The sequence below is a fragment of the Neolamprologus multifasciatus genome, chromosome 19 (genome assembly GCF_963576455.1).
Source record: "Neolamprologus multifasciatus chromosome 19, fNeoMul1.2, whole genome shotgun sequence".
NCBI classification, from domain to species: Eukaryota; Metazoa; Chordata; class Actinopteri; order Cichliformes; family Cichlidae; genus Neolamprologus; species Neolamprologus multifasciatus.
In genome coordinates this window covers 19,669,959-19,688,988 of record NC_140457.1, presented here as the reverse complement: position 1 = coordinate 19,688,988, position 19,030 = coordinate 19,669,959, and the positions used below count along the sequence as shown (strand labels likewise).

Here is a 19,030-nt window from a genome sequence, read left to right as displayed (position 1 = left end):
TATATTTGGATCGATCCGCCCACCTCTGCTTCACATTTGTATGGCTTCCTCAGCTTGTCTGGGTCTGTGAACTGGGCTCCCTTACTGTGTTGGTGTTGTTGCATTATAATGCCAAATCCAAAATGCGTGCTCCAGTTGTGGTAAAGATTGAATTAGAAAAAATGCTAATTGGCAGTCTTTGAGCACATCTATAAAACCAGGTTTGCCAGCAGCTATTCCCAGGCTCCGACACAATCTGTGAAACCCCATGTGATTTGCATAGGGCATAGGGCTTATAAGCCATATAAGGCTTTCCCTGTTTGAAACATTGCCTCAGTTAGCAAAACAGTCAGCAGAGGGTTTAATCTTAAAGTCGAGAAAGACGCTGTGATGTGACTGAATGAGCAGCTGCTAACAGGTCCTTGGTGGGGGGGGGGGGGGGGGGGGGGAATTGCTCTCTGAAAAAGGTTCACCCTTAAACCATCATGGAAAACAAAAAGGTCTCTACGGTGCTATTAAATTTGAAACTTAATACTGGACAAAAACCATGTTTAGAAGAAGATTGTGAGAAGAGCTGGAAAGTACAGCCACTAAATCGACATTGTGGTAATTGTGTTTTGCCAGGGGAACAATGAACGTTCTTATATAAGTCAGTTGGATACTATAATATACTCTAGGGGACTTAAAATACTAACTTTTTGAGCTGCGTTTGTATGTTGACTCAAATCCATATGGGAGTGACAATATGGTTGCAGCAGGAGGCAGAGACATGTTCTATTCTAAGCATCTGGACAGGGGAAAGCAGATGGCAGACTACAGACCCAGAGGAATTCACCTTTCGCTGAGAATCATGCCATCAGCAGTTGCCACAGGTGACGACGGAAATGTCATCCGTGGCATTTCCTCTCTCTGTCTTCTTTTGTGCAATGAAGGAGTATCGTGCATGGTGGAAGTCTGGTATTTTTCCACTCTGCAAACTGTTTCGTACAGAGAAATTCAACCAATCCAGTCAGTGCAAGATGGTTCATACATTTTTCATTATTTTGATTATTAGCACAAGAATTTCCACTGTGGTTCGATTATGAAATTTACTCCCATATCCACACTCTGATGTGGTTTCAGGGCAAGTGAGCTCTCTAGTATGTACAGGTAACTGTCCAAAAAGTCATTTGTGTGAAGACCTTCAGTATGGGTAATAAGCCTGGAAATGAGAAGAAACACTGTTATCAGCTGGTAGATTTTAAATGAGTAGCTTAACTTTTTACACAGTTTCCTCCCAAGAATTAGATGGGATACTGGATGTGTCCATTAAAGCTGCCCTTACCTTAGCTTAACAGAATAAGAGCAGATGATATCCACATTATTTTCTAACATAAATAAAGATATTTCCTAAATATCAAATGAACATTTGAAACTAGTGTGCAAAACATGTTTTTGCACATTTCCTAAAGGAATCGTATTCTTATACCAGCGCACTCATAGTGGCTCTTCTATTTTCCACATGAAGTCTGACTCACTGTGTCTGAAAAAGCTTCCATCACAGACCACAGCAGAGAGTAACAAGAAGTTCATGGCACAAGATGAGTGGATTGAGCTGAATTAATTTTAATCTCAGATCACAGCACTTCACTTATAACAGATGAAAACTCATTAGCCTGACAGAGATCAATCTTGAACACAGTCTGTCCCTAAACCTCAGACTTCTTGGAGATAATAACAGCCCACTTTTACAGCAGAATAAAATCTGAAATAATGTACTTATGATACACATATTTTATAAACGAAGAGCAAAAAGCATCGGGCACGTCTGGAAACCCAATAGACCTCGGTTGGCCAAGCTGACTGCACATGAACAGACATGTCCGGATGCAATAAAACTAGTAAAGCATGGGAACGGACAATCCCTCTTCGCATGGCCATTAGAGCTAAGAATACCCTATTAGTTTTTATTTTGTATTTTTCAAAGGAAAGCACATTTAATGATCTGTGAAACGAGCTTCTGGAAGAGAAAGCCATGGGACATGTTTGCAGTTTGGAGACCGAAATTTTGAGATGCTCTTTGATGTTCTGTTTTTTTAAACTTCATGATCCTCTGCAGTGGCCACTTCATCTGCGCTCTGCTGCTAGCTTTCATCTACTTTATACAGCATAAGCTACTACAATTAGAGTCCCTGTAAAACGAGCAAAATACATGTCATTTTATGACAAAACGTGCCATTAATGTTATATAAAGCATGACTATAAGTATATCATGATACACTCTCTCAGACAGAACAGAAAACCGATTATAACTTATTCTACTTAACAACAAGGAGCTACCTAACCCATAGCAGTCACTGTTAATCAAAGACAAATAAACATTTAGAGAACCCCGTCATACGTATGATCCAAAAATAAGGTAACCGAGGAATAAAAAGGTCTTGATTGAAATCTGTGAAAAGGCACAAACAAGTACACAATACAAAATATTGATATAACTACAAGCCACGCGCTCATTCTTAACCTCGCAATCAACCATTTTTATGACATTCACTTGCTTTCCTATTCTACAGCTTTTGATCCCATCACTTGGTCTTCAAGAACAGATGAAGTTTGCGCACTGGTCAGTGATCTGTTCATCTTTAGGACTTCCTGTCCCACGAGTACGCAGGATGGTGTAAGCTTTGAATGAATGGATGACAGCTGAGCCAGTTAATATGCTGATGAAGATCGTGTGATATATTCAAAAGCTCTAGATGAAGATAAAGGTAGAGGACCTCGTGTGCAGATTGACTGTTAATATCTTAGTAGAATAAGCTCACATTGTATGTTTGTTTTATTCTGAATGAAGGACGCACTGGCTGGTAAAAAATTGAGTTTTGGGTTTGTTACGATTTTTATCTCTTGGTTGTTTAGTCCATGCAGCATATTTCAGACCATGCTGGATTGTCACACAATAAGGGCGTTTTTTTTCCCCAAGGCACAGCAAAAGACATGAGTAAGAAATTAACATTCAGTCACATGAGAAAATCTTTTACCCGCTGCAAAGAGGATTTAAAAGAAAAACAAAAAGAACAAAAAAAACCAACAGATTGACACAAAAACCACGAAGTTTAGCACATATGAAATGCATACCTCATTTAGACAATATATAATTAACATGCAGTGACGTGTTACATAGCATATGTCAACTGAAAACAGCATGATAGTGCTTTATTTTACTGTTTGTCTTTGCAACATAACAAAACCTAAATTCAGCAGTGAATTATAAAAGCTTTTGAGTTTAGCAAACTTAGCAAAACCGAATAACTTCTTCTGGAGATTTCCATGTTGTTCTCCTGCAGTGGCACAAAACAGACTCCATGGCATATTTGGAAAATGATGTAATTTTAGGATGCGCTTCTATTATACTCCATTTCTTCACAACTTAAAGGAACAGCTTCACATTTTACAAAACACTTTCTTGCCTGCACTTTGATGTATATATTAGTACCATAGAAAGTTAGCTTAACTTAGCAGCAACACACCATAAAGCAAAGTCTCTGCTAGTTTCTGGTTTTAAACCAGTCTCTGGTTTAAAACCAGAAACTAGCTGTTTCCCCTCCTTTCAGGTCTGTATGCTAAGCCAAAAATATTGTAATTTTGTTATGGGCTAAACGAACAGACTGCTAGCTATGCAATGGGCATAGCTAGCACATTGTGCATAGCTAGCATAAAAATTAGGTAAATACAACCTTAAATCATCTACAACACATGGCATATTACACTCAGTCGTTACTGATTAACATAAGCAAAGCCAAAATGCAGAAGCAGTGTAAGAAAGTACACCCTTACTGCTTCCTTAGGAATTAAAAGACAAAGTAGCAGCCAGGTCTTGCTAATCAAATGCACTTGATTAACTGATCATCAGTAAGTCTGACCAACTCGGTAAAAGCAGAGATTTTGACAGTTTGCTGGTCTGGAGCATTCAGATGTGTGCTAATGCAATGCCAAGGAGGAAAGGCATCAGAAATGACTTTCGAGAAAGAACTATTGCTGCCCGTCAATCTGGGAAACGTTAGAAGTTCATTTCCAAGCAATTTAAAGTCCATTATTCTACAGTGAGAAGTGGAAAACATTTAAGACAGTTTCCAATCTTCCCAGAAATGGACATCACAGCAAATTCAACCCAAGGTCAGACCATTCAATCAGAGAAACTGCAAAAAATGCAAGAGCTACATCTCAGAGTGACCAAGTAGTGTTTGGGAAGTGTTGCCAGGAGAAAGTCTCTTGTTTCTAACAAGAACATGGCAGCACAGCTTAGATATGCCACATTGCTTCTGAACAAACTGTGAAAACCCTTGATCGATGTCCTTTGACCAGATGAGACTAAAGTGGAGATGTCTGGCCTCAATCCACAGTGAAAACCAAGCACCTCAACTAATTGTAATGGAGGGATGAGGATTTGGGTTTGCTTTGCAGCTAAAGGGATCTGGGTATGTTAGAGTCACATATGAGGCCATCTGGTCGACAGCTAAAGCTCGACCAAAAATGGTTTGCATAATAGGCCAATGATCCAATACAAAGCAACAGATCTACAACAGAATGGCTGAAAAAGAAAGCAATAAGTGTTGGCCCAGTCAAAGACCAGACCTCAACCTGAATGAAATGGTGTGCATAAAGGAATACCTCAATAAACTGAAACAACTCTGTAAAGAAGAGTGAGCTATTATTTCTCCAGAATAATATGAGAGACTGATGCCATCGCACAGAAAAGAATGACTTCAAGATATTGCTGCTAAATGTGCTTCTACAAGCTACTGAATCATGACATGGATTTAGTTTTCCAGAGGACTGCTTCTGCATTTTTGGCTTCGATTTTTTTAAAATAAATAATCACTTGTTGTAATATGTCATGTATTGTTCATCCTCGGTTGTATTTATCCAATTTTGTTACCTTATAAAGACATAACTTTTTTTTATTATGTCCTGATAAATAAAACCTCAGAACTGAAAGACATTTAGTTTGTTTTTGCCATGACTCTGTACCTAACCAGTGTATACAAATGCCTCCCTGGGGCCAAGAGATCTAAATTTCAGAAGGTAAACTACAGATTTTGTAAAGAAAACCAAGTGCCTGCCTATTTTCTGTGTAGACTAATCCAGACGCTACTCTACAGTGCACCCACTGCACATGCATTCTTTAGGTGGACTTGAAAAAAAGTATTATAGAAATAACTACTTACCAGGGTGCCCGTGTGTGTCTACAAGTGAAGACAAGATTCTTGGCATCAACACCCCACAAGTTACTGGTTCTGCCTGTAGGCTAGCCCTTTCTCCATGTTTCAAGTCCCCAAGTTTCAGTAACGTTACACAAAGACGTAACAATGCTAACAGTAAAGTGAGTTTGACGTTTAAAAGTACTTTCCAAACTATACCCTATATAATGCCCTCAGAGTATCTTGCTACGCCTACCAGAAAATTAGTGCACAATCAGTGGTCATTAGCTCCAACCTGTGCTAAGCTAAGCTAACAGGCTACATGCTTTATTTTCTTACCAAACCGTGAGCAAGAAAAGAGATAGCAGATTTCCAAAAAGCTCAAGCTATTCCACTTTGACCATATGTACAGTCGAAACATAATTAGGTAAGGTTTTGATTAAGATGAGACATCTCTGCAAATCATTGTACATCCTCGATTCCTCCCGCCCCCAACCCAAAGCACAATATCAATGACACCAAAAATACTGTAGCAAAAATATCAACCTTATATTGATAATAGTTACAACAAGCTTCAGGTTGAGTCAAGCTGCTTGCGCCTCCGTTTAGAGCGTACATATATTACAGTACATCTCAGAGTTACATTTGGCCCTCCGTCCGTCTGTCTGCTGTCTCACTGCAGATGGCTTCACAACTAGCTGCCCTCACCCTCGGCCTTGCCGAGCTCTGCTACAGAGGAACCAGATATCACCTATGCCCAAACCCCTCTGTCAGTCTGTCGGGGCAAGCCTGCTCACACCACCCACTCTGATGGGAACTTTCGCCTCCACTCATTTCCAATCGACACAGCATGGATAGAGTATCTCTGACTGAAACCATAATGCATTTCTATTCCAGTCTGCATTACTTGTAACCTTTTTAATTTGCAAATTAAGCCATAGAAGAAGACAGAGTCCGTATCAGCATCTGATCATTTAGCTAAAAGAATCTGTACATTTAGCTTGGTGTCATGTTCTGTTGAGCTGTGTCTGATGGGTTCGGCAGATTGTTTAGGCAAATGGCTTTCTTCTGCAACTGTGATGTTTATGAGCATTTAGCTCCTGTATTCTCAGGCTCCGTTACTCTTCAGGCTCTTCAGCCTTTCTAGCAAGCACAGTCTAGTCTCAGAGTCCGAGGCAGCAGCGTAGTTGGAGTCTGAGGTCAGTGGTGAAAACGCAGCATTGCGGCATTTAGTAATCTGTGTTCTTCAGCTGAAGGACACGTAGAAGTCAGTTTTGGGCGGAGATTTGGTGTTACTGGTAGTCCATGGAGCTGTCCATGAGCGTGGTGGAGCAATAGAGGTCTGGTGGGTCTTGGAGCTCAGTCTCACGGGTCTGGGTGTGTTCCCCCTCCCCTTCTTCTTCCTCCGCTGGCCCACGGTTTGAACTCTGAGAGCTGGCCATGGCGCCATAGCTGTGGTGAGCCGGGGAGGGCATCGGAGTCAAAGCCAGCTCTGGCTCCAGCAACACAGATGCCACAAAAAGCTGAGGGAAGCAGATCAATGCACATTTTGGAATTGTGTCACCCAGTAAATCACTTTATTCACAGGCAGTGTGTGCCTGGTTTAAAATTGAGATAAACAAGAGACCTTTCACATGCTATAACTTGCTTTGACCACTTATCTATCCCACATGGAGATGGTTCATCAAAACGCTCTTTCAACTTCTTTCTCCTGTGAATTAACAGTTCAAACATCCTGAGCTTGTTACTCTTCCCATGTCATGGATATGATATTGGTTGAGTTTTTGTTATGTCCCAATTAAGAGAAAATGAGAAAAACTATGTTGTTATAAAGTCATGATGGAACTTTTTAGTGATATGTTTGATTTTATATGGAAGTGCTTGTCTTCTGAGGTTGATTCATTCACAACCTTAAGAGCATATGGCTCTCAGGTCTCATGGAAAACTCAACAATTAAATCTCATTCAGTGGAAATCTCATCCAGCACACAATCCACTGATATATTAACTTAAATAACGTAAGCCTTCTCTGTCACATTTAGGTCTCTCTCCAATAATATGCTTTGGTTGTGTATTGGCCAACAGAGAAAGAAATGGTACTGTACACTGGAGGCGGTGGTGGATGTTACGGTACTCCTGTCTGCATCAGTGAGCGTCCCATCTGGCTGATCAGACATCTGAAACAAAAGAGACAATGCATGGGAAAAATATTAGTTCAAATTCAGTATAAGTCATCTTCAGCTGATTTTGTCTCTGTGACACTTGGTGGCGCTGACCTGGTAGCTTGTTGACTTGTCTGGTTGCTTCCTAAGGCACAAGCGACAGAGGTAACAGACAATGCAGAAGATGTGGGACACTAAAGTGAAGAGGGTGATCGGATGCATTGGACCTGTGACAGTGAAGGGGAAAAACATGAAAAATTAAAATATTACAGTATCCTGACAATCCACCGATCTTTATGAATTTTTATGGCAGGGATATTTACCTAATCGGAGCACGGAGAAGAAGAGCAACCAGAACATGCAGAGAATGGGAGCTACAATGACCTGGCTAATGGCTGCTCTGTGGATTCGCTGGTTGAGTTTGGTGGGAACATAAGCATAGTAGATGTTGTATCGATCGACCATGTGCTTCAGGATCGCATACAGCAGACCTGGAAGAAAAAAGTTAAACAAAAATGCACTGATGATGAGTGTCTGCAACATGAAAGAGATTATCTGATCGACGTCAACATCATACACAGGGTTTGATAAATCTAATGAGGATTGTGATGTACAAAAAGCAGAGTGTTTGTTTCCTGAGTCCAAAACGGGACTTGATGGGATTTAATAGCTCAAGGCTCGGGCTCCCATTCTACTTTTGGAAACTCTAAGAAAAACAAATAAACCTGCAGTAAGTGATTTGTTGTATTTTATGATACTAAAAGGTCTGACAGATGTAATGGGATGTGAGCACTCAAGACTTTGTATGTCAGGACTAGGATTTTAAATTAAATTATGTATTTAAGAGAGGAAATGAAAAGATACTAATACGGAATAAATATGACCTCAAACTCATTTACATCATAAAACTTTGAACTCAGACCAGACCAGTGACAGATATTTAACTAAACATCTAATCCCTGGGATATCCTTTAATAGAAGAAAAGAAATGCAACTTCAACAGTGTGTCTTGTTTTTTTCTACATGTTAAATGTACAAATTTACAGGAAAACAAAATTTTTGTTAATTCACAGAAAATTATTCTTATTTATTTTATAGTTTTAAAGTTAGAAGGTAAAAATTTATGCATTCATTCAAATTTTTCCAAAGCCTTTTGGTGAGTCAGATTTTTGTTTTTGCCAAACAGGTTCTTGCCCCCGGGCCTTATTTTTTACACCCTGTTCTAGTCCCTGTTTTTGATCAATTGGAAGCTAATTTTACGTTTTTTGCCTTTAAATTATCTTTATCAAAGGAAAACTGAAATCTAAAAAAAAAAGAAGAAAAAAGCAGGTGAAATGCAAGCAGACACAGAGTTTGGTGCATTAAAGGTGGCCTGTTTTTGACTGACGATTAGATTGCAGAAGTAAATAGAAGCTCGGTGAGCGCCGGGCAGAGACAGGAGCAGAGTGGGCGTCTGGCTCACAGCTCGCTGTGTCTGAGTGTCTGGGACTACAGCAGCAAATTCACACAGTCTGCATCGGACTGGCAGGCAGCAGAGGAGAGTGAGGTTACAGTACGAGGAGACACAGCCTTACACAAACACGACTGAGACGGGACGTGTTGGGATGCAGATGGCTGAGAAGAGAGGGTGAGAAGAAGAGGTAGATGCTTTTACAAGAGCGTAGTTGTGTGCTGCTCACCAAAGGGTGTAATGATGGGACACGTGATGCTGTAGGTCATGCTGACAGCAAAGATACACATGGTCCAGGCGTACTCAAGGCCAAACTGGAACTCATAAGCTTGACTCTGCAGAGACAAAATAAACACAGCTGGCTTCTTAAAGTTTAAACCAAACAGCGTGTTAAGATGCCAAGATAAGCACCAAGGCTCTGCTTACCCGTTTGACATGAATCCGCTCAGCTTGGGATTTTGCAAAGCAGAGGCGCAGTGTGTACACCGTCAGTGCAGGGATACGTAGCAATTCCATAGCCGTGCCAATCAAACTGGATGTAATTACGTAGTTTACAAAAAATGCGCCGTTGTCAGGAAGAAACACACACCTGCATTAAGACACAGACAAGAAGTGGGCTGCTGGAGATTCTTTCTGAGACTCAGTTTTAACCAAATAATTTCCAAATAACAAAAAAATAATAATTATTAAAAAATATCAGATTTCACTTTGGCTCAAAGTCATCTTCTTGTGCATCTGTGGGGTGCTTTCCAGTTTTTAGCTCGCTCCCAAGTGAAGGGACACTGATGAAGCTGAAAGCCCCATTATCAACACTAATGTCCTACAGTTGGACAAAGGACTGCAAACTATTACTGCAGCAAATATCAACTTATCACTTTTTTACCTGCAACCCCAGTAAAAACCAGAATGCAATGATTTACAAATCTCCTAAAGCCATAATTTATTCACAATAGAAAAAATCATATTGAAATGTTTAAACTGGGAAAACGTCCCATCTTGAAAAAAATATTAGCTCATTTTGAATTTGATGCCAGCAACACATCTCAAAACTACTAAAAAGAAACGGCTGGAAAAATGCTTTGCAACTAATTAAGCCAATGGCAACAAGTCAGTAAAAGAAGAAGGTGTAAGAAAATCTTTTGACATACGTTGCCGCCATCAAATTCAAATGAATTAATATTTTTCTTAACATGGTACATTTTCTCAGGTTAAACATTTTTTTTATGTTCTATTGTGAGTAAAATATGGGTTTGTGAAAATTGTAAATCATTTCATTCTGTTATTATTTATTTATTTACTTCCACTGAGTGATCTAAAAAAATAGCACCTGAGCAGACAGCAGTGTGTAGCTGCACAAGAAGATAATCGTGGAGTGGAAATAATGTGTCATTACATTTGATTACATTTTATTGATCTTACTGAAATTTTAAATCCTTCTCTTCCAGGAAGTTGACATCAAAGAGCCAGGTGAACAAGAGGTCAAGGCTAGAGCAGAAATAAAATAGAAAAAGTGCATAAACATTACAAAAACCCCCCACAAAAACCCAGGAATAATTCAAAAGAAGTAGATCAAAAAGGGAAATCACTGTAGATGTACCTGGACAGACCAAGTGAAGGCAGGATGATGACCATGAAGACCAGCAAGAAAAAACACTTGTGCATCGTCACTTGATTCTCACCAGATCTGAGACATGAAATGATCCAATAAGATGAGAACATGCGATACATATTTTGCAACATATATCTAAAAAACACACACACACACACACAAAAAAACACAAAAAGAAAAAAACAACATAATAAATTCATGAATTAAAAGCCCAAAATGGAAAAAACAGTTGACTCTTTGTACCCATTAGCACAAACTACATTTTTCACTACAGTAAACAGTTGATTTGCATTCGGTCCTTCACACATCACGCCTGCACAACACGTTTGTGGGGGTGGTTATGTAAAGAAAGGGTGCTTATAGGTTGTTCTTATGCACACTTGTTCTTCCTCCTGCTAGTCACCGCACATAGAGGAAACGGCGCACGGTGACTACTGTTCATATCATTATCCTCGCACGGAGATCTCTATGACAACCTGCCCAGAATAACAGTGCAGGGAGAGTGGCAGAGAGAAGGAGGGAGAGAGGGGAGAGAGTAAAAAGAGCAAGAGGGTGAAAAAGAAATAAATTCGATGGAAAAAAAAAGAGGAACGCTGATAGTTGAGAGGAAGAAAAACCGCTGCAAGTAAACGAAGCAAAATATCCACATTTCTATTTCAGATGGCTGAGGAGAGCGGTAGTTGATGACTACCCTGTACCTGGTCCAGTGGGACTCAAAGAAGGCGGAGTAGTAGACAACAAAGGGCAGGAGCACTGAAAACGCCCACAGCAGAAGGGTTGGGAAGAACTCGGTAACGACTGGGCTCTGCATTGGAGAGCAAAATGGCGATTGATGAAAGTGAGGAGGTTCACAATGGAGCACAGACGTCAGTAAGTTTAAACTGCTCTGAAACTCTAACCCTCAGACTCTCCACGGGCCTTGTGACGTTGAACTTGTCCATGGTGTTGACGATGATGGCAGGAGTGGTGAAGAAGAAGAGCAGCAGGAAGAGGAGGATGTTGAGGAGGACGCAGCGGAGCCACCACCGAGATCCACACACTGACAGGTTTTCCCTATCGATGGGAAAAATGACGAGCCTCAGTTACCAATCATCCAGCAAGATGAACACAGTTAACATATTACCCTTCTCTGATGTACATGTACTTTATGTTTTGACATATGCCTGAAATAGCCGGATGAGTGGCCTCTTCTAAGAGCGGTCCAGCGTACTGGGTAGAAGAGCAAGTTTAAACCAGCTCACTTCAGCTCCCAGTCCCTGCTCGACCTCTCAGCCTGCGACTGCCACAGAAAATACAAGTTCATGCGTAGACACAAACACACTGCAGTCAGTCAGAGATGAAGCTCAAACTGTGAGCCTCCTTTGGTTAATCCCCATACATATGCAGCACTCACTTGTTACATAATCTCTGCATTTGCTTTCTGAGATAAGAAACATGCATTGCAGCTAATCCAATCGTGGATGCTGATTAAGCTTTAGACGGTGTTTGAGATCTGCTACTTACAGCAAACAACATACCGATAATCTTAAATGTCTTTGAAGTTGAAATTTATGAAAAAGAAGCAGGAATAGCAATGCTAATGCAGGCACCGATCGCTGAAACATCCACATTTTGTGTTATTTACATAGTGCCTTTCAAGAGATGGTGGATAACTAAAAAGCAAACACAACAGGAGAATTTAAACACTGACAGTCAGATAAAACCAGGAGGATTAAAAAATAAAAGAAATAAAACAAATGAACAAAAGCAAATTTAAACTAATGATTCTTTCAGAGTCTAGTCGAGTCCAGTGGGGTCCACAGCCAAAGAAGCATAGAGTCCTTTTGCCTTGAGCCTTGTGTGGAAACAGCTATCAAGGCCTGATCCAAGGCCCTCACATTCCAACTGGTATGGGGCCCGCAACAGAAACTTGGGGAACACCACAAGACAGAAATACAGCTATACAGAGTTATTACAACCACTAAGCAACAAAGGTCTGCCTGAGAGTTATGAGAAGAACCACATCAAAGCTGTTCCACCAACTGCCCGAGCCTCTAAAACCAAAATTACGGTGATCAAAAGTATCAAAAGCAACACTGGGATCAAATAGTCTCAATAAGCAACATTTGCATGATGCATACCTCAGCTCTAAATTGGACCCTTTAGGTCCAACTTCACAAGCTACAGCTGCACAGACAAGCATGACTAAAACCCACAGAATGTTCATCTGAAGTCTACTCTTGATCCACAGGTTTCCAGAGATACCAAATATGTCGGCATAATTACAGGGAAATGTGTCTAAATGATGCACAAGTCATGTAAAATTGGATATTGGGCTGAAAATGTGTTTCTGTGTGATTTCCTTTGGCCGCTCCAGCTTCCTACCACAGTCAGTAGACAAGCAGGTTAGATTCTCAAGGTGTAGGTGTGAATGGGTGTCTGCCCAGGGTGTACCCAGCGTGTGTGCTGGGATAGGTCACCATGGCGATATGAAGAGATCAGAATGACTTGCTCATTTTCAGATGGAAAAAGTACACAGCTGTCAATTTGCAAAATTGAGACTTCAAAGACAATCAGGAGAAAATCCAAGAGTAGCTTGAGCTTTTAAAAGACATTAGGGCACAAACAAACGTGACAGTTCTCACCATATAATATCACTTGGAGCAGGTGCGTAGCTGACGTCCCATTTGTGCGACTGCACCACGGTGCTGATGCTGGACTGCTGGGGCCTGCGACGACAGTTCACGCGACCGTAGTCCTTCACAATCCTGGAAACCAAGACAAGATGTTCAAAAGGCATTGCATCACTACTCAGCAACGCTACCATGAATTATGTGGTCACCCTCTGCCGTGACTGCATCTGTATGATGAGAGAACCTATCAAACACAGACCTCGGTGTCACGCTCCTGTTTACTCACACAGCAGTCATCCGCTCATCGCGAAAGGTCACAAAGGCGATGCCCAACCTCTTCATGGTGATGCGGTTCTTCTCAGCATTAAACTCATCTGTCCGCTTCTCTTCTAATTCACTGTAGTATTGCTCTGCATCCACCTGCAGAAAAAAAAGAGTTAAAGGATATGTTGCTCACTTCATCTTTTACTCTCACTCTCAGATTTACACTTGCAAAAATATCACATTGCTGCTTGCGTTTACCTATTTTTGCATCGCAGTGCCATCCAGTGGTGATTCTCTTCCCATGCAGTGCAATTAAGTTGCAACTGTACACAGAAGGATATGTGCAAATCTTACCTTTTCAAAGCCGCATATGTCACAGCAGAAGATCTGAGCACACGGATGAGTCTTGATCATGATTTTTCCCTCCTTCTGGGCCTTTGTGGCAAAATACAGCCTGCCTTTCATTGCCTTGCGCCTGAAAAATGACAGTGTCCTCAGACAAGAGCCATATGATCAAAAACTGTGATGCTCCAGTCCGTAAAAGCCGCCGTACCTCTCCAAGTCCAGCCTCATTAGCTTGTGGACGTCAAAGCAGAACCGGATGTCGGTGACAGTGCAGCTTGGGTAGGCCTCACTGGTGAAAACAAGAAAAGATGTTCATTATAAGGAATTTTCTAAGTGTGGATGTGCATGAATAAAATGATAGACAGCTCTCCAATCAAACACAGGAAGATTATTTAATAGAGAAGAAAACACGTGTACTGGAAATGTTTGGTGATGAGTCCTGGGTCAGAGATCTCCTTGGGTACGGAGGTAATCATCAGTGTCCGAGCCACCTGTAATAAATAACACAATATAAATAAATCCGTTATATTTTCTTTTAACGGCTCTAGGGAAGCCAATGCCAGGTTGTTGCCTATATAGTGGTAAACTTCTCTGATCCACAGAGATCAATCGCAGTTTTATTGTTAAGGTTTACATGTTAAGGAAGGAAAAGTTTCATTAACTTTTAGATGGACCGCCATAGGAATTTGACTTAAAACTTCTCAGGATGATCCATAAATCAGTTTCTTTTAATACAAGAGTACTTATTCCTTTTTCCATTTCTTTAGTTTCTGATGAAATGTCAATAGTAATGACAAACCCATCAGTCCTAACTGCACTAATCAGAGAACGCAGGCATGCTAACATGCCAAACTAAGTGGGTGAATAGTTGGCGGTTTGCAAAATCCTTTTAAGGATCTTTGTAGTCTAGGATAATAAAAACAATGATATCATTATTGATCACCAATGGAATGCTCTATTCTCTGCATTTCACAGACGAATGCAGCACCTAGGGAGAAGCCAGAAATCCAGAGGACGTCGGTCTTTACATTTAATTTTGTTTTCAAATATTTTTGCTGTGTTATTTTTTCCTTGTATTTGATTTTTGAAACAATAAAAAAGACCTTTTGGTTAAAATCTCAATAATTTGACTTTATCTTTTGCTGGATGGACCTTGATGGTATAAAGTGTGACTGAATGATGACAGACCTTCTCATCTTCTCTGTATTCCAGCTGCAGCGAATGGTGAGCCATACACAGCAACGTGATAATGAAGTAAACCAGAGCCAAGACGCTGTGCAGCCACAGAAAGCTGTCCCTTCAAGGAACATAAACAGAGCAATTACAGATTTGCCCAGGTTTGCTCGCGGCTCTGGGATGCTTCATGAAATCTGATGTCATGCCTGCATTGCTGGACTTACTTTGCACTAACATTCGCCAGGGTTGTTCTTCCAAAGTTTTCGGGACTGTCTCCTGTAGAGATAATAAAACGTGACACAGAGCGAGACGTTTTAATTTCTGTAATGACTTAAAAGGAAGCCCCTCCCCTCTTTTGTCTGAGAGAGGCCAAGAAATGAAGCAATACTAAAATGTTTTCCATCCAGTCAAATGAAATATCAGCCATCTCAATGAAGTTCAAGTTCAAACATGCCTAACTGCGCTGTTTTAACTTGGGAACCCTTTGTTTGCCGTCACCATGGCAGCCTGCCTATGGGCGTTGGCCATTTTATTTAATGATGGTGACACACTGGTCCATATGATGACAACCAGCAGTAATAAAAACATTACTGTGGACAGCCCCACTCCTCATAGACTTCATCCTGTAGTGGAAAGGCTTTCTCAACACTTCCTACAAAATAAGCACACAACTGCCAAAAAGGCATTTCTGTTGCTATTTAGCAGCCTGTTTAGTGTGTCGTCCCACCCCTGGCACCTACATGTGTATGTTAAGAGGAAATTAAGCACTTTCTATTTCTATAATCAGACTTGGGCAAGTGCTTGATGACTTGCCACTGGTGTGCCAGTGACTCCCTTTAGATGAAGTGCAGCCTTTGTGCATGTAATCAGTGTTTATTTTGGTTTCATTGACCTTTTGACTTGTTCCAAGTTTTGAAAGAGATCGGGTTGTTTTAAACTCAGCTGTACCATGAATTGTTAAAAGATAAAGTTTATGTGCATTTAACCGAACTTCTCTTTTTATGAAGAGTCCGGTGTGTTGTTATCGGAGGTTAAGGATATCCCTTGACTTTTCAGTGAGCTAGCTAGACCATCACTTCAAGACCAAAATACCCAGGAGGTTCCCGGAAATGTTGACCGGCAGGATTACAGCCAAGGACAGCAGGGTAACCACTGTCATGAGCAGGATGATGTGGCGCTGGAAGGACAAATATGTCACGGCATCAATGCCACATTTACTTCGGATCTCCTCATCCCTGCAACAGAACAAAGAAGATGCAATCTCAGAATCTGCAAATGCCGAGTTTTTCCACGCAGCGTGATAAACATGCGCATTTTTCGTGATGTGGCAGTGGCTCCATACAGGCCGAACCTGGATAAAAATGACCCTTACAGCTTCTACCTCATCCTGAGTAAAAAACTGTGGCACCACTACTTTGGTGTCAGAATCTGTGGTTACCAGATCAGGGAGGTTCAGGAAACCCAGTGTCATAAAATAGAAAAAAAGAAGAAGAAAAGAAGTGCACGTTGGTCTCATGGTAGCCCACACATCGAGAACTCACAGGGTGGGTTTGCACTTCGCCTGGGATCCCAGGGTGAGCCACTGGCAGAGGAGAGCTAAAAACAGAAGTACCCAAACTCCACCATAATACTATGGAAACCATGGATACCACGGAAATTGCTTTTTTACAGCTCTAAATCTGTTGTGTGGAGTCGAGACCCGAGCAAGTGCAAATATTCAACAGGAAACCGTGGCACCAGCGGTCGCATGAGCCTAGACTCTTTTGTTTTTTCTTTGCTAAGTGAGATATAAGACCAGACTTTTACTTTCAATGGTGACATCAGCTTTGAAGACAACAGGCCGGCGAAGGGTTGGAAGCCAAGATGAGAGGAGGATGAAACAATTATAGGAGCAGCTGCTTTAGGTTTACTTACTTCATATGGTAAAGAGATGACAGCCATGAGCAGAAGCCCTGAAAAAAAGAATCATAAAACAGCCAATGAACTGGTTATTGAAGATATATTACACGTCTCGGCAGTTATATCTGGTGACTTGTACTCAACCTCCATTTGAATAGTAACACGGTCTGCAAAATGACACAGAGATGGAGATTTAATAGGTCTGGAGCTGTAATCAGTTTACTGCAGTCTCAGCTGTGTGCAGGCACAGCACGATGACTCCAGTCTGACACTTTGACTTACACTGCTATAAACATGCAGGGAATGACCTCAGTCTATCACTCAGGTGCCATGGAGTCAGAGACGGAGCCGCTGAGTAATGATCCAAACTTTCCTCTTACAACTGTTGACTTGGTGCCATCTTAGACGACTTGACGACTTATTGTAGAAGCTCAGGATGGAGCTTTTTTAGACATCAGTATATCACTGGGAAATTAACTGTGACACCTTGGTATAATTAGTGTAAATACACAAGAACATAATCAGGAAGACTGGCAGACTGTCTAACATCAATGTTATTGGTAATGATAGTGTTTCTTTAAAATGAGGCCCTCTCCTTCATAATTTGCAGTGTAACGATGACTGGAATCTTCCCTTTTCCTCCTCAAACACTGTGCCTCTTTGCCCTAATTACACTATTATAGTGCATAAAAATATGCTGTGGTGTTTTTAACCACTAGTGGCACTGTAGAGCCCTTCGGTGAGCAGACTGATGTTTTTGTTTGGATGTGTTTTGCCGGCAAATGCATGAGAATACACATGTACGCCACAAACATAAAGCTGAACATGGGTCACTGACCAAGAGAGAGACACGTGGAAAGGGTCAGCTGCAGCTTTTCAGTGCAGTTGTGAACTAGAACTAAGTGCATTTAGTCAAGCAGCTTTCTGTGCTTAAGTACAAATTTTAGCTTCTTTTGATTCTTCTCCGCTATATGTCACTTCAATGACTTTTTTCCTGCTACAGTTATCCGACTCTTTTAGTTACTAGATACTAAATCATGATTTTTGCACGCAAACACATAAAAAGCTTAAAATGTTAATGTTTTGTTATGAATTCAGCTGCCCAACAATTTATACAAGCACATCTGAACTCATTCATCTGTTAGCCAGTAAGTCAAGTGAATCAATTACCAAAACATTTGCAATAATTGTTTAGCGTGCCTAATGACATCTCGCAAAAATAAAATAATTGGCAGATTAATCCACAGTGAAAACATTCATTCGGTGCAGCTGGATACGAAACATTCGAAATGAGCACCAGTTGATTTGCTGCTAATAATAAACGCCTACTTATACATTAATGCATGAGTGACAATATTCAGATGATATAGTATCTAATTCTACGACAGTCACACAGCACATTTATTCATGTTAAGCATCCAGATCTTTGTTGATAATACTTAAATGCTTTTTGCATTAGTGGGGTTTCTGATGCAGAGTACTCCGATACTATTGTATTGATTGTATTGATTATCCCATTATGATCCCCCTTCCTGGTCTCCAGTGCTTTGCAGAAATAAAATTCACAGTGAAAAATTTAGTACACCATTTGATTTAGTAGCTTTAGTTCAACAACATGACTTCATCAGTATTTCACATCATTCTGTATGGACTTTTGCCCTCTTTTTTTCTTACAATGTTGCTTCAGTTTATTGAAGTTTGTGGGCATTCTTTTATTTGCAGCTCTCTGAAGATCCCACCACAGGATTTCAGTCGGGTTGAGGTCTCGAGTTCGAGTGGACGACTTTCACTCTTTTCTCTTTCACTCATTCTTTTGCAGATTTGCTGCTGTGCTTGGGATCATTGTCTTGTCACGTGTCTTCTCACAATTTGGGCCAAGCTATAGCTGTCAAACAGACGTCCTGACATTTGACTCTAGTACTCTGGTATACAGAGAAGTTCATGGTTGAGTCAATAACAGCGAGGTGCCCAGGTCCTGAGGTTGCAAAACAAACCCAAATCATCACCCCTCCACCACCATGTTTGACAGCTGGTAAGAGGCATTTGTATTTTTCTCTAAATGTGGCACTGTGCATTATTCCCAAACATCTCCATTTTGGTCTTATTTGTTCAAAGGACATTGTTCCAAAAGTCTTGCGGTTTCATCGGATGCAATTTTGCAAACCTAAGCCAGGCTGTTTACGTTCTTTTTACAGAAGAGAGGCTTTCTCCTGGCAAACCGTCCGAACGACACAGACTTGTTCAGCTTTGTGTCTAATTGTACTGTCATGTACTCTGCTGTACTCTGACCTTGGGGTTAATTTGTCAGGATGTCCACTCTTGAGAAGTTAGCTCACATCTTCCTTTTTCCCCACCACA

The 19,030-nt window shown here is 40.9% G+C and overlaps 1 protein-coding gene across 4 annotated transcripts in view; it reads right to left on the bottom strand.

The window, feature by feature from the left end:
- Positions 1–1,564: 1,564 nt before the first annotated feature.
- The window catches only part of tmem63c (transmembrane protein 63C), a 43,232-nt gene continuing 25,766 nt past the window's right edge, over positions 1,565–19,030 (bottom strand). For all 4 annotated transcript variants that reach the window (XM_085143812.1, XM_085143814.1, XM_085143813.1 and 1 more), the window contains exons 5-23: positions 16,688–16,725; positions 15,866–16,008; positions 14,998–15,049; positions 14,786–14,894; positions 14,015–14,088; positions 13,806–13,886; positions 13,607–13,727; positions 13,275–13,408; positions 13,001–13,123; positions 11,276–11,429; positions 11,075–11,181; positions 10,365–10,451; positions 10,187–10,252; positions 9,194–9,356; positions 8,997–9,102; positions 7,641–7,808; positions 7,432–7,544; positions 7,261–7,332; positions 1,565–6,679 (exon numbers count right to left, since the gene is read on the bottom strand). In XM_085143812.1, the coding sequence (XP_084999938.1) occupies positions 6,449–6,679; positions 7,261–7,332; positions 7,432–7,544; positions 7,641–7,808; positions 8,997–9,102; positions 9,194–9,356; positions 10,187–10,252; positions 10,365–10,451; positions 11,075–11,181; positions 11,276–11,429; positions 13,001–13,123; positions 13,275–13,408; positions 13,607–13,727; positions 13,806–13,886; positions 14,015–14,088; positions 14,786–14,894; positions 14,998–15,049; positions 15,866–16,008; positions 16,688–16,725 (2,142 nt within the window). In that variant the 3' untranslated portion in view covers positions 1,565–6,448. The remainder of the gene's footprint in view (positions 6,680–7,260; positions 7,333–7,431; positions 7,545–7,640; positions 7,809–8,996; positions 9,103–9,193; positions 9,357–10,186; positions 10,253–10,364; positions 10,452–11,074; positions 11,182–11,275; positions 11,430–13,000; positions 13,124–13,274; positions 13,409–13,606; positions 13,728–13,805; positions 13,887–14,014; positions 14,089–14,785; positions 14,895–14,997; positions 15,050–15,865; positions 16,009–16,687; positions 16,726–19,030) is intronic.